The 15,419-nt window shown below is 46.4% G+C and overlaps 2 protein-coding genes across 5 annotated transcripts in view; one reads left to right on the top strand and one right to left on the bottom strand.

Annotated features, from left to right (window-relative positions):
* The window catches only part of ATP13A4 (ATPase 13A4), a 150,226-nt gene that overhangs the window by 130,186 nt on the left and 4,621 nt on the right, over window positions 1–15,419 (bottom strand). The gene's annotated exons all lie outside the window — the stretch shown is intronic.
* The window catches only part of OPA1 (OPA1 mitochondrial dynamin like GTPase), an 82,515-nt gene continuing 74,427 nt past the window's right edge, over window positions 7,332–15,419 (top strand). For 2 of the 4 annotated variants that reach the window (XM_083177581.1, XM_083177582.1), the window contains exon 1: window positions 7,333–7,915. In XM_083177581.1, coding sequence (XP_083033707.1) covers window positions 7,725–7,915 — 191 coding nt within the window. In that variant the 5' untranslated portion in view covers window positions 7,333–7,724. Of the gene's footprint in view, window positions 7,916–15,419 lie in introns of all 4 variants that reach the window. The other 2 variants (XM_083177579.1, XM_083177583.1) reach the window with 2 other exon arrangements.

The raw sequence follows: 15,419 nt of genomic DNA, 5'->3' as shown, positions 1-15,419 counted from the left end.
TACCCCACAGAGCAACAATGATAGGACCAGCACCTCAATTGAATGAAAAATATAGCAAATTTATTTCATGGATGAAAGGCCATGATACCTCCTCCACGGGCAGCACGCATATAGGCAAACATGTAATCAGACCTGTTACGTAGGTATGGACCAAACAATGCAGCTTCAAATGTCCGTGGAGCTGTTAAACCCTGACGGGCCGTTTCGGCGTGTGAACGCCTTTCTCAAAGGGTATAGCACAAAGAGGTGGACTGAGGTCAGCCTTAAAAGAAAGTAGAACGCACCATACTTACCTATAGGAGGGGCGCACCCGACACCATCCCGCCGCGAGTTGCCGCCATCACCTCACAGCGTCGCGATCCCATTCACTCGTCCCTGCTTCCGGATCTGCGTCACCGGAAGTGGAACTAAAGTCGAGGGATCGTTTTGCCGGGGGACCGATCAGCCGCACACCCGCCGGATGTTGTCATAGGTGTATCCCGTCACTATAGTAACCTGGCGATACCTTCATTTACACTTTCAAAAAGAAAAAAATGCACACATAAATAAAGAAATAGAATGGATACACGTCCCCCTGTTGATGACCACTCCCCAGGGATTTCAACATAAAGCTAAACATAATATTTCGTGCACTTAGTTATAGGCACCATACTGCAACTGCAATCCCACTACCGTCAGCATCATGAGTGATCACCACACAGGGAACGTGTTATCTAACAACTCAAAATAACCATAAAGCATATATAATAAAGAAAAAATAAATAAAGAAAACCTATAGAGCTAACATGGTACAGGAGGTACAATGTATTACATTTAATGAGAAGACCACGTTTGGTCAGCCTGGGACCAAATACTCAGGGTCCATCAAGTACTCCCCACATGTATTTAAATGAAAACGGACATATTCAATTCCTCATTAAGACCATGAGGGGCAAGTGTCTGTAGGTCATAAATCCATTGGCTTTCCCTTTGGAGCAATTTTTTATGTCTATCCCCTCCCCTCCTTAGAGGGGGGATATGGTCTATTGGCATGAACTTAAAGTCACACATGCAATGTTTCTTGCTTGCAAAATGTCTTGCGACAGGGGGGGTGGTGCTCTCGACTTTTATCAGCGCTTTTTTAACCGAGGAGCGATGAACTGCAATCCTCTCTTTTAATGTCCGGACCGTTTTTCCTACGTAGACCTTCAAACACGGGCAAATGACAATATATACAACGAATTTCGTGTCACAATCCATCCGGTGTTTTAATTCATATGTGCGGCCTGTGGTCTTATGTTGCCAGCTGCTGCCCGTGATAATATGTTTACAATTGACGCACCCAGAGCATCTGAATGCCCCCTTCCGTATGCTCAACCAATTGCCCACTCTGTCCACTCTAGGACTTATGTCCGAGTATACAATCTGTTGTTTAATGTTTCTGCTGCGTTTATAGCAAAAGAGTGGGGGTCTTTTGCATTGTTCACCAAGGATTGGGTCTGTGCTCAGGATGTGCCAGTGGTTGAGTATCGTGGACCTCAATTTTCCTGAAGTGATGGAAAACGTGTTAGACAACACCATCCTCTCAGTTTTGTCATCCTTTCTGTTTGCGTTCTTTAAGAGGTCAGAACGATTTAAGGTCAGACATTTTTGTTTAGCGTCATGAATCTCCTTAGAGCCATAGCCCCTGTCAAGAAAGCATCTACCTATCTGCTCCAACACTCTCGGCAGATCTTGTTGTTGCGAGGTAATCCGTACCGCCCTCAGCAACTGGGCGTACGGGAGCCCCTTCTTAAGGGGTTGTGGGTGAAAGCTGGTAGCTAATAACAGACTATTTTTGTCCGTTGGTTTCCTAAAAAGTTCCGTAGAGAACCTCCCATCCGAAATAGATACGGATACATCCAGGAAGTCCAATTTAGTACTACTTGCCATGTGGGTAAACCTGATGGACCCCGGGAGGGAGTTAAGCCGCACAAGGAAGTCCAACAACAAGCTCTCACCACCGGTCCAAAAAAAAAAACAAATCATCAATATACCTTACATAAAAAGAAATAAATTTGGAAAAATCAATATCAGACATAATGTGTTTACTCTCAAAATCAAACATAAAGAGGTTGGCATACGATGGGGCCATGTTTGACCCCATCGCAGTCCCTCTAAGCTGCAAGTAAAAGGTGTTATCAAATAAAAAATAATTTTTATGTAAAATAACTTCAATAAGTAGCATCAAAAATTCAATAGTCGGACCGGTGTAGTGAGAGCTTGCCGAGAGGACTCGCCTGACTGCCGCCACTCCCTCCTCGTGGCCAATGTTAGTATATAGGCTGGTGACATCCATGGTCACCAGCATGCTCATGGGGGGAGGCTCACCAAACTCAGCGAGCCTGTTCAAAAAATGCGTAGTGTCACGCAGCCAATAAGGAGTGCTCTGTACAACACTCTGAAGGTGAAAGTCGACGAACTGAGAGATGGGTTGACATAAGGACCCTATGGAGGAGATTATAGGTCTCCCGGGTGGAGACACAAGCGATTTGTGTATTTTGGGTAATACATAGATGAGGGGTATCCGTGGAAATTCCTGTGTAAGGAAGTCTGATATCCCCTCATCTATCCATCCGTTGGACAGCCCCAAACCAACAATGGAGTCAATCTCCGCTTTATAGTTCGCTGTAGGGTCAAAGCGTAATTTTTTATAACAAGTGTCATCGTTAAGTTGACGTAACACTTCATTGACATATTTATCACGGTCCAACACGACCACACCCCCGACCTTATCGGCGGGGCGGATGATCAGTTGTTTATTTTCACGTAATGATTTTATAGCATGTGATTCATCCAGTGTCAAGTTGGACCGGTAAATATGACCCTTGCGGACTTCAGGTAATATGTCCCTGCGGACTAATCTCATAAATGTCTCTATCGAGGCATTATTGCTGGGGGGGTCAAACATGGACCGTGTCTTAAAGGGGTTAACAATGGGACTCTGTGGACTATTCCCATATTTAGAAAAATGGTCCTTCAACCTCAGCTGTCTATGAAAGCGGTAAAGTTCCGTCTCACAATCAAAAGGCCTTTGTTTAAAGGTCGGCACAAATGTCAAGCCTTTGTTAAGTACACTTGTCTCGGCCTGTGTGAGCTGATGACTGGAGAGGTTGAACACCATCAGTTCCTGTTCCCCTTCCGTCCTTTTTGTTTTTCTGTGTTTAATCCCCCCCCTTCCTGCAGGGTTTTTTCCTTTCACCTTGTTGCGTGTGAACGCGCCCTCTCCTAAAAAAGAAGCTGTTACCCCTCTGGATGGTTGGTCTGTCTCACTCTGTGAGGAGTCAACATCCGTAAACTCTACCTCCTCCCTTCTCCTGTTGCCAAAATTCCCTCTCCAAGAGCGTCTAGCTGGTTGTCCCGTAAGCCACGGGTAAACCCTAGCCTCCTTGTAATCATCTTTCACTTTTCTATATTTAGATTTTTTGAAAACAATATATATATATATTTGTTCAAATGCCTGGCACTCTCCTTAGTCGTACACACGGTTCCGGTGCTCTCAATCCCTTTGCAGGGAGATATATAGGGTGAATGTCCTGAGGCACTCGCAACTCCTTTCATTCAATTCAAGGTGAAGAAATAAATGACAGCATGGACCAGAGGCTGTGATACCGACGTTTCGGGCTTGTATACCCTTTATCAAGACATGAAAAGACATTGTGCAGTACTTACATATATAGAGACATGATCAGTGCAAAAACCCGTGCTGTACATTTCCACTAACGCCGTGGCCGGGAGCCGGGTGACGTCACTGGTGCGCCGAAAGCGCCAACGGGTCCGGACTCCCAGGGGGGCGTGTCAGACGTGGTGTTCACCGTAACCTAGGTGATGTGAAACAAACATAGTGAATTTAAAAACAGATGCGGATTCTCCATGGTACTGAATTCATACAACATAGTGATACATGGTTACATGGGTATGCGTATATATAAACCATTATAATCAGCAAATCTGTGCATGTACATTCGCTAGACAGCGTTGCACTTCTCCAATGTCACATGATACAAAACGAGGCATTATAATTTTTGCCCTGCGGAGTGCCAATGAAGCCTGGCACTCGGGATATGAAACAGAATGAATGATCAAGGGTAGTATTTAGGATCGAGTTGTCAACACGGGTAGTCAATCTGGGCAAATGCATGGTGGTCGACATGGTGTCAACTATTCTACAAAAAACACGCGAAGGACAGTTGTTCATTTAAACCGAGGGGTTGTACTGTTTGTAATTTATATATCCATCTCGCTTCACGTTGAAGGAGTTGGCGTCCCCTATCACCTCCTCTGGAGTTCGGGGGTATCTGGTCAATGATTTTGTACCTCAATGTTGGCAGGGGGTGATTGAAGGATTTGAAATGCCGGGCCACTGGTTGTTCAGAGCCCTTACCTTCTAGGGCTGCTCTGATGCTACTCCTGTGCATCGCCATCCTCTCTTTAAATTGCCTAATCGTTTTCCCTATATATAGTAAGCCGCAGGGACATTTTACATAATAAATTACGTAGCGGCTACTGCACGTTAGGGGATAATTTATTTGTATCTTCTCTCCTGATCTGGGATGGAAGAAATGATCTCCCACTTCCAAACTGGAGCAGGTGATACAGCCTAAACATTTAAAGTTACCCTTCTTGCGTGACAAAAAATGGGGTTTGGCAGTGGGAGTGGAATTGGCAATATCGGTGTGAACAACTTTGTCTTTTAAATTTTGTCCTCTCCGGTATGAGGGGAGGATTCTGGATGTTTTTAAGGATGGTAAATTTTTGTCCATTGTAATTATTGGCCAAACTGCTCTTGCAGAGCGCATGAGGGATTCACTGCCCGTGGTGAACTTCTGTGTCCAAACTACCCTACTGTCATTACTGTTGTCGATGTGGGACTCAAGAACCCTGTCTCTGTTAAGTTGGAGGACTTTTTTCTTAGTATTAAGCAGAAGCTTGTGTGGGTATCCTCTCGTTAAGAAGTCTCTAAGCATTTTAGTTATTTCAACATCAGCCTCCTCCGGGTCACTACAAATTCTGTATGCCCTTAGGAACTGAGAATAGGGAAGACCCCACTTCAGTGAGGGAGGGTGGTGGCTGGTACTGTGCAAAATGGTGTTTCTATCTGTGGGTTTTCTGAAGAGGGAAGTGTGTATTTCATTTTGGTAATTGATGCTTACTTTCACATCCAAAAAATTTATTGTCTGATGGCTACATGAGTAGGTGAATTTTATCGACTGGTCTAAGGTATTGATCAATGACATTGTGTTTGTGAAGCTGTCTTCATCACCTGACCACAACAGAAAAATATCATCGATATATCTTAAATACATTTTTATGTTTCCAGCTATGGTGCTGTCAGCAAAAAATAGATCTTTTTCTATGTCAAACATGAATATGTTTGCGACACTCGGGGCCACACATGATCCCATGGCAACCCCCGAGCATTGGATGTAATGAGCATTATCAAACATAAAGTAATTTCTAGACAGAACAAGATCAAGCAACTGCATGAAAAACGTTATATCTGGACCATTGTAATGTTGACTGGCAATCACCGCTCTCCTGACGGCCTGTAAACCTCTGTCATGTGGGATGCTGGTATATAAAGATACCACATCTACCGTGCACAGCAGATATTTACCATCAAGAGGGGACATTTTGATGAGTTCTTTAAGAAACATATTAGTATCTTTTAAATAAGTGGATTGTGACTGGACAATGGGTTGCAACAAAATGTCAAGAAATTGGGCTACAACATAATAAAGTGAATCACGGGCAGAAATTATCGGTTTGCCCGGGGGATTAACACTGTCTTTATGGAGCTTGGGTATAGTATATAGAATGGGGGTTTTGGGAAAGTCAACTGTTAGTGCTTCCCGGATTTTATCAGGGATGATACCTGTTTTTACTGCAGTGTCCAGGATATTGTCCACTTCCTTCTTGTAGTCATCTGTTGGATTCCTTGGCAATTTCAGATAAATCATCTGGTCGGCTAGTTATGTAAAATGTCCCTGCGGCTTACTATATATAGGGAAAACGATTAGGCAATTTAAAGAGAGGATGGCGATGCACAGGAGTAGCATCAGAGCAGCCCTAGAAGGTAAGGGCTCTGAACAACCAGTGGCCCGGCATTTCAAATCCTTCAATCACCCCCTGCCAACATTGAGGTACAAAATCATTGACCAGATACCCCCGAACTCCAGAGGAGGTGATAGGGGACGCCAACTCCTTCAACGTGAAGCGAGATGGATATATAAATTACAAACAGTACAACCCCTCGGTTTAAATGAACAACTGTCCTTCGCGTGTTTTTTGTAGAATAGTTGACACCATGTCGACCACCATGCATTTGCCCAGATTGACTACCTGTGTTGACAACTCGATCCTAAATACTACCCTTGATCATTCATTCTGTTTCATATCCCGAGTGCCAGGCTTCATTGGCACCCCGCAGGGCAAAAATTATAATGCCTCGTTTTGTATCATGTGACATTGGAGAAGTGCAACGCTGTCTAGCGAATGTACATGCACAGATTTGCTGATTATAATGGTATATATACGCATACCCATGTAACCATGTATCACTATGTTGTATGAATTCAGTACCATGGAGAATCTGCATCTGTTTTTAAATTCACTATGTTTGTTTCACATCACCTAGGTTACGGTGAACACCACGTCTGACACGCCCCCCTGGGAGTCCGGACCCGTCGGCGCTTTCGGCGCACCAGTGACGTCACCCGGCTCCCGGCCACGGCATTAGTGGAAATGTACAGCACGGGTTTTTGCACTGATCATGTCTCTATATATGTAAGTACTGCACAATGTCTTTTCATGTCTTGATAAAGGGTATACAAGCCCGAAACGTCGGTATCACAGCCTCTGGTCCATGCTGTCATTTATTTCTTCACCTTGAATTGAATGAAAGGAGTTGCGAGTGCCTCAGGACATTCACCCTCTATATATATATATATATATATATATATATATATATATATATATATATATATATATATATATATATATATATATATATATATATATATATATCATTTATGAAAAAAAAAGGGTACACATTGCTTTGATAATTTAAATTGATTTATTTTCTGTGGTATAAATAACTATGGCTCACTACTTTAGAATTGCTTGAGATTTAAATCTGCAACATACATTTATAAAAATAGAGTATATAGATTGATTGCCCATATGGACAATAAAACAACAACACAGTCCCCATATAGTAATTCATAAACTAAAGACTTTATTTTGATCTTAATTATGTTTTGGAAACTAAATAAATAATAACTTTTTTTTTACAGAAACTACTGCAATTTCATCAGGTGATCTGCTTGAACCAGGACAAGAAGAATAGACGTTTATTCTAAACCTAACTACGGTGCCTCCACCTCCATCAGCACCTCCTTCCCAGCCTAGCCCAGCACCGCAGTTCAGTCCTGAGCCCACAGATCAGGGTGTTGGGGCTCAATTACTCACCAATTTGTTGTCACAACAGGAAGCAGCACAGGCGGTAACGAACGCGCATACCGCTAAAACCCAAACTTTGGCACAACATTTCTATGCGATTTACCGGGCAAAAAACTGACTAGTTATGCATGTGCAGAACATCGGGAACCACCATCCGGAAAACAGGAATAATGCAATATTATTTTAAAATCAGTCCCTGACACTAATAGAGTCAATTGGTGAGCCACAAAACAACAGTCATAGAAATGATGCAGAGTTACGAAAGTGCCACTAGGCAGCTGAACATTAGATTGACTCTCATAGTACAAAGCCTCTGTTGGCTCCCAATCTTCAAGCAGATCACCAACTTTGAGTACCCCGGTCCACTCTCGCCCTCGCAGGTCGACAAGGCCAAAAGGAGATCAGCAGCAAACCAGTGCTCCAGCACGGGGCAGAGGTGACAAAAATAGCTACTTGTACATCTTATGGCTCTGTGTTTGTGTTATAAAGAAAATCATTTGCTTTTATGAAAATTTATTTTACATTATGGCTATGGTACGCAGGGGCTGGCTGGCAACTTTTAGCCTGGGGGGCAAGTCAAGAGCACTGGCCCATAAGTGGCCCATAAGTAGCGCATTGTTAAATGCAGGTTTTAAATTTAAAAAAAAAATGTATTAATTAAAAAGAGATTAGGTCTGAAGTTGATTATATTACAGCCTGTGGTGTCATGCCATTATTATTATACAGAGGGAGCAGCCTGTGGTGTCATGGCATAATGCCATGACACCACAGGCTGCTCCCCCTGTACAATAATAATTATGACACCACAGGTTCCTCCCGCTGTATAATAATAATGCAATGACATCACAGGCTGCTCCCTCTGTATAATAATAATGCAATGACACCACATGCTGCTCCCGCTGTATAATAATATTGCAATGACACCACAGGCAGCTCTCCTGCATAAATAAATAACAGGACACCACAGGCTGCTCTCCTGCATATGAAAAGAACAGGACACCACAGTCTGCTCTCCTGCATAAATAAATAATAGGACACCACAGGCTGCTCTCCTGCATATATAAAGAACAGGACACCACAGGCTGCTCTCCTGCATAAATAAAGAACAGGACACCACAGGCTGCACCCCTGCGTAAAAGACAGGACACCACAGGCTGCACCCCTGCGTAAAAGACAGGACACCACAGGCTGCTCCCCCTGTATAATAATAATGCCATGATGCCACAGGCTGCTCCCCCTGTATAATAATTTGTGTCATGGCATTACTATTATTATATTATACAGAGGGAGCAGCCTGTGGTGTCATGGCATTATTATTATTGTACAGGGGGAGCAACCTGTGCTGTCATGGCATTATTATTATACAGAGGGAGCAGCCTGTGTTGTCATGCCATTATTATTATAATACAGAGGGAGCAGCCTGTGGTGTCATGGCATAATGCCATGACACCACAGGCTGCTCCCCCTGTACAATAATAATTAAGACACCACAGGTTCCTCCCGCTGTATAATATAAAAGTAATGCCATGACACCACTGGCTGCTCCCTCTGTATAATAATAATGCAATGACACCACATGCTGCTCCCACTGTATAATAATAATAATGCAATGACACCACAGGCTGCTCCCGCTATATAATATAATAATAGTAATACCATGACACAAATTATTATACAGGGGGAGCAGCCTGTGGTGTCATTGCATTATTATTATACAGAGGGAGCAGCCTGTGGTGCCATGGCATTATTATTATTATACAGAGGGAGCAGCCTGTGGTGTCATGGCATAATGCCATGACACCACAGGCTGCTCCCCCTGTACAATAATAATTATGACACCACAGGTTCCTCCCGCTGTATAATATAAAAGTAATGCCATGACACCACAGGCTGCTCCCTCTGTATAATAATAATGCAATGACACCCCATGCTGCTCCCGCTGTATAATAATAATGCAATGACACCACAGGCTGCTCCCGCTGTATAATATAATAATAGTAATAGCATGACACAAATTATTATACAGGGGGAGCAGCCTGTGGTGCCATGGCATTACTTTTATATTATACAGGGGGAGCAGCCTGTGGTGTCATGCCATTATTATTATACAGAGGGAGCAGCCTGTGGTGTCATGGCATAATGCCATGACACCACAGGCTGCTCCCCCTGTACAATATTAATTATGACACCACAGGTTGCTCCCCCTGTATAATATAAAAGTATTAATAATAATAATGCAATGACACCACATGCTGCTCCCGCTGTATAATAATAATGCAAAGACACCACAGGCTGCTCCCGCTGTATAATATAACAATTGTAATGCCATGACACAAATTATTATACAGGGGGAGCAGCCTGTGGCGTCATTGCATTATTATTATACAGAGGGAGCAGCCTGTGGTGTCATGGCATTACTTTTATATTATACAGGGGGAGCAGCCTGTGGTGTCATGGCGTTATTATTATACAGAGGGAGCAGCCTGTGGTGTCATGGCATAATGCAATGACACCACAGGCTGCTCCCGCTGTATAATAATAATGCAATGACACCACAGGCTGCTCCCGCTATATAATAATAATGCAAAGACACCACAGGCTGCTCCCGCTGTATAATATAACAATTGTAATGCCATGACACAAATTATTATACAGGGGGAGCAGCCTGTGGCATCATTGCATTATTATTATTATACAGAGGGAGCAGCCTGTGGTGTCATGGCATTACTTTTATATTATACAGGGGGAGCAGCCTGTGGTGTCATGGCATTATTATTATGCAGAGGGAGCAGCCTGTGGTGTCATGGCATAATGCCATGACACCACAGGCTGCTCCCCCTGTACAATAATAATTATGACACCACAGGTTGCTCCCCCTGTATAATATAAAAGTAATGCCATGACACCACTGGCTGCTCCCTCTGTATAATAATAATGCAATGACACCACATGCTGCTCCCGCTGTATAATAATAATGCAATGACACCACAGGCTGCTCCCGCTGTATAATAATAATGCAAAGACACCACAGGCTGCTCCCGCTGTATAATATAACAATTGTACTGCCATGACACAAATTATTATACAGGGGGAGCAGCCTGTGGCGTCATTGCATTATTATTATACAGAGGGAGCAGCCTGTGGTGTCATGGCATTGCTTTTATATTATACAGGGGGAGCAGCCTGTGGTGTCATGGCATTATTATTATGCAGAGGGAGCAGCCTGTGGTGTCATGGCATAATGCCATGACACAGGCTGCTCCCCCTGTACAATAATAATGACACCACAGGCTGCTCCCCCTGTATAATATAAAAGTAATGCCATGACACCACAGGCTGCTCCCCCTGTATAATAATTTGTGTCATGGCATTACTATTATTAATAGTAATGCCATGACACAAATTATTATACAGGTGGAGCAGCCTGTGGTGTCATTGCATTATTATTAATATACATGAAACAGCACAGCAGATATGTCGTTTTAGATGTTAACTTACTACTGTGTTTTATCCTCGACCAGGCTCCTCCTGTCCTGCTGCGGCTCCACAAATTTAAGTTCCCCTCTCTTTCGGCCTTCTGAAGCGTCCCCCACGAGCTGTTCTGCGGGCGGCCCCAGCCTTCCTCCAGTCTCTGAGTTAAGACGCGTGGGTGGGAGGCGTCAACGTCTTGACGTCCCCACCGCACCCAGCGTCTGCCGACTGCCACTGCCCCTGGGGATAAGGGAACAGGCTGCCGGCCGGAGCCCTCCTCCACGTAGCCGTGGAGGCCGGCGGCCATGTTCCTGTGGCCGCAGACATCATTTAAAAAACCACAGGAACATGGCCGCCGGCAGTAAAAAAAAACAAAAAAAAAACGGCAATGCGGCATCGGACACGGCCGCGGCCGCGCGGCCCGCAGCACACCTGCCAGAGCGGCCTGGGGGGCAGATGGCACCCTGCCCCCCGGCCCAGCCCGCCCCTGATGGTACGAAAGGTATAAGTAAAGTTTTATACTTTCATAAATGTGTGGTTTTCATTTGAACAGGTATCTCTTATATATTTAGCCAGATCTGTCACTCATCCCCTGCGTAGCTAACGTTCCTGCCCAGCGGCATACACAAACCCTCCCCCCCTAGGGGAAAGACCAGTGTTTTCTGTGTATAACGTTTTCATGTGTATAACATTCCACCCCCTTGACATCACCTCCCCCCGCCCAGTCAGAGCTACAGTACACGCCCACCATCCACCATTGCTCCACAGCCACCATCCACCATTACTCCTGCACCCCCCTCCCCCCCCCGGGAACCCCACGACCCCCCTCCCGCGACCCCCCCTCCTGCGATTTGCGGGACCCCCGCGACCCCCCCTCCTGCGATTCGCGGGACCCCCGCGACCCCCCTCCTGCGATTCGTGGGACCCCCGCGACCCCACCTCCCACGCCCCCCCCCCTCCCGCGATTCACGGGACCCCCGCGACCCCCCTCCCGCGATTCGCGGGACCCCCTGCGACCCCCGCAACACCCCGCGTGACCCCCCCTCCTGCGAATTGCGACCCCCCTCCCGCAATTCTAGCCCACCCCCTGCGATTTGCGGACCACCGCGACCCCCCTCCCGCGATTTGTGGACCACCGCCCCTCCCGCGATTCACGGCACCCCCCTCCCGTAATTTGCGCCCAACCCTCCTGCAATTCTAGCCCACCCCCCCCTTCCACGATTCACGGAACCCCCATAGCGCCCCCTCCCACGATTTGCGGACCCCCTCGGCACCTCCCGCACCCCCCCTCCCGCGATTCCGGGAACCCCCCCGCGATTCACACCCCCCCTCCAGTGCCCCCTCCCGCAATGTGCAGACCCGCTCCCGCGATTCGCAGACCCCCCATCCCGCGATTCACGCCCACCCTCACGCAATTCACGGCACCCCTGCACCCCCTCCTGCGATTCGCAGCCCCCTCCCACGATTCACGGACCCCGGCTCCCCTCCCTTGAGTCATGGCACCCCCACGCCCCTCCCGCGATTCACGGACCTCCACAACCCCCCTTCCGCAACTCACTGACCCCGACAACCACCCTCCCGCAATTTGCGGACCCCCCTTCCCATGATTCAAGCCCCCCCACGCACCCCCTCCCACGATTTGCGGACCCCCTCCCCCTAGCGCTAATCGCGGATCCCCGCACACACCCCTCCCTTCCGCAATTTGCAGACCCCCCTGACTCCCTTCCGCCAATTCCACCCCCCAGCGGACCCCTGCGACCGCATTTCACGTACCCCCGTGACAATGGGGGATCCTGTACCGCCACAAGCAGGTGCCGCCCCTAGGTGGGAAATCTGGCCCTGGCTGCCACGCTGCAGGTTCCCCCACTGCCAGAAGAGACCCCACGGTCCTCTGCACCAGCGACACAACTTTTATCAATATCTTGCCCACATACCACTATTATACAGCCTCCTGCTCTCATGCACGCTCACTCCCTCCCAGTGGGAGGAGACGCTCACCCACTGCCGGGAGCTACATACTGTCCCCCAGCCTCCTCCAGTTCTAGGGATGCCCATCGACCATCAATGATTTCAAATAATCAATGGTTTATGGCCGATGTTGAATACTTTTGCCATCGATGTGGGAGGACCAGATGGTTTCCCTACATCGATGGCAAAGGAGAACCAATTAAGTTTCAAAAATTTTTAAGGTGCCGGGACATGGAGCATAGCTCCGCCCCCCCACACCCGGAAGTCCCGCCACCAAGTTCTGATTGACCCACGGCCTATTCAGTCAGATATAATGGATACAACAATCAATGGTTATCCAAGTAATATGTTACTGCTATCGATGGCAGGGTGCAAAATCGCCATCAATGCCAACCATCGATGGCGTCTGCACCAATGCCTATTCCTACTCAGCAACAGCCAAAAACCTTCACTACCCCTCATGCCCACACACCACTATCACTGCCCTGCCTCCTGTTCTCCTGCCCTGTAACTTCCGCCAGTGGGGACCCGCTCACCCTGTGTTGCCCACATTCCCCTATCATGGTTTACCACCCAGCCTCCTGCTCTCATGCACCCTAACTCCCACCCAGTAGGAGGAGACACTGACTCAGGGGCACCTTCCTGTACTCCTGTGCTGCCACGCTGGACCCTCACCCACTGGCAGAAGCTGCAGTGTCCCCTACCCTCCTCTTTAGTCCCCCGTATGCCCACACACCCTTATCACTACCAGCTTCCTGCTTTCCTGAACCGTAACTTCCACCACTGGGGAGTCGCTGATGCTGTGTTGCCCACATGCCCCTATCATGCCTTATAGACCAGCCTCCTGCTCTCATGCACCCTAACTCCCACCCAGTAGGAATAGACACTGACTCAGGGCCACCATCCGGTACTCCTGTGCTGCAACGCTGGACTCTCACCCACTGGCAGAAGCTGCACAGTGTCCCCCACCCTCCTCTTTAGTTCCCCTTATGCCAACACACCCCTACCATTACCCAGCCTCCTGTTTTCCTGTGTCGTGACCTTCGCCAGTGGGGAGCCGCTGACTCATAAACACCCTACTATACTATTGCAGACACACACACCTCAACAACACGCACGCACCCCCCCCACCCACAAATGTCACTGTACCCTCCACACTATCAATGTACATCTTACTCTGTAACCGCTTTTTAATTAAACAAAACAATACACACCCCCTTCCAAATCATATGCTCTCTATTTATCACATTTCACCTATAACTCAAGTTGCAATACAGGGCATCTTTCATACAGTTTTCACACAATAGAAACGGTCACATATTAAGGGGGCGCAGCCCCTTACGCCGATGTGAAGAGCGCCCGTAGGGCGCGATGAATCACCAAGTTTGAAGATATGTTACAACAGACATTTGTTGGAAACATAAAAAATAGCATAATTGTAATTACTAATTTGTTAACAATAATGTTAAGATGTAACTAATAGCATACCAACCACACGTACTGCTGATGGTTTGGGATTGGGAAAACACTATGGGTAAGATGTTCTAAGCAGCAAAAGTGTTAAAACTTGGAAAGATAAAAAGGCAGACATTCCATACAATAATAACCTAAAATCAGTCTGAGACATGACAGCTCAGAGCTCATTGGCTGCTTATTTATCACTCTCCATTTAAATCCTTTTTCTGTTTATTTGTTCTGGTCCTATGGAAGCAAACCATGGTCTACATCATTGCTGTCAATCTCACAGGCCAACAGCTGTTGTAGAACTACACATTCCAGCAAAACATGCCATTTCATATAATTTATTTATAGTTTCTTATATAGCGCAGCATATTCCATTAAGCTTTACAATTGGAATTCTATAATGGATTGCTTAATCTTTGACAGGGCATGCTGGGATGTGTAGTTCCACAACAGCTGGAGGGCCATGAGTATAACACCACTGGTCTGCACAATTGTACTTTGATTTGTTATCTGAGGTACAAATGTCATAAATAATCTAGTACAGGTAGAAGCGGAAACACAGACAGGATTGTTTAACCAGTACAAAGCCTGGTGACTAACACAAGGGAAAACCTTTTTTTTTATAGGTTTAAAATACACAACATTAAAGGTCCACACAAATATTGACATACATCAGCTAACACTATTGTAGAAGTTTAATTTAGTAAATGAGGATGAAGACACATTTGGAGCCATTTACTCACAACTTAAGTGCTGGTCTTCCCATGGTCAGTACCCTAACATCATGCCACTGTGAATCCAGGTTAGGGAAGCAGATAGAGGCATCAGTATGCAGCTCTAATGCGGCCAGGTCCTGGGTAAGGTACCTGGAGAAAGTGGCCTGTGAGATGCCAATGCCTCTGCCACTGACATGCTGAAAATTACCTTTAGCCAGAAAGTACAAAGCAGTCAGGAGTTTGTGCAGGCCGTGAGCGTGAGCATCCTCTCTCAGGGTGTAGCTTTAGTCTGATGAGATCATGCAGATGGAATATGCTGTC

Source organism: Crinia signifera, chromosome 3 (genome assembly GCF_055691185.1).
Source record: "Crinia signifera chromosome 3, ASM5569118v1, whole genome shotgun sequence".
NCBI classification, from domain to species: domain Eukaryota; kingdom Metazoa; phylum Chordata; class Amphibia; order Anura; family Myobatrachidae; genus Crinia; species Crinia signifera.
The sequence above is the reverse complement of the archived record's forward strand: the minus strand, read 5'-3'. Positions and strand labels throughout refer to the sequence as shown.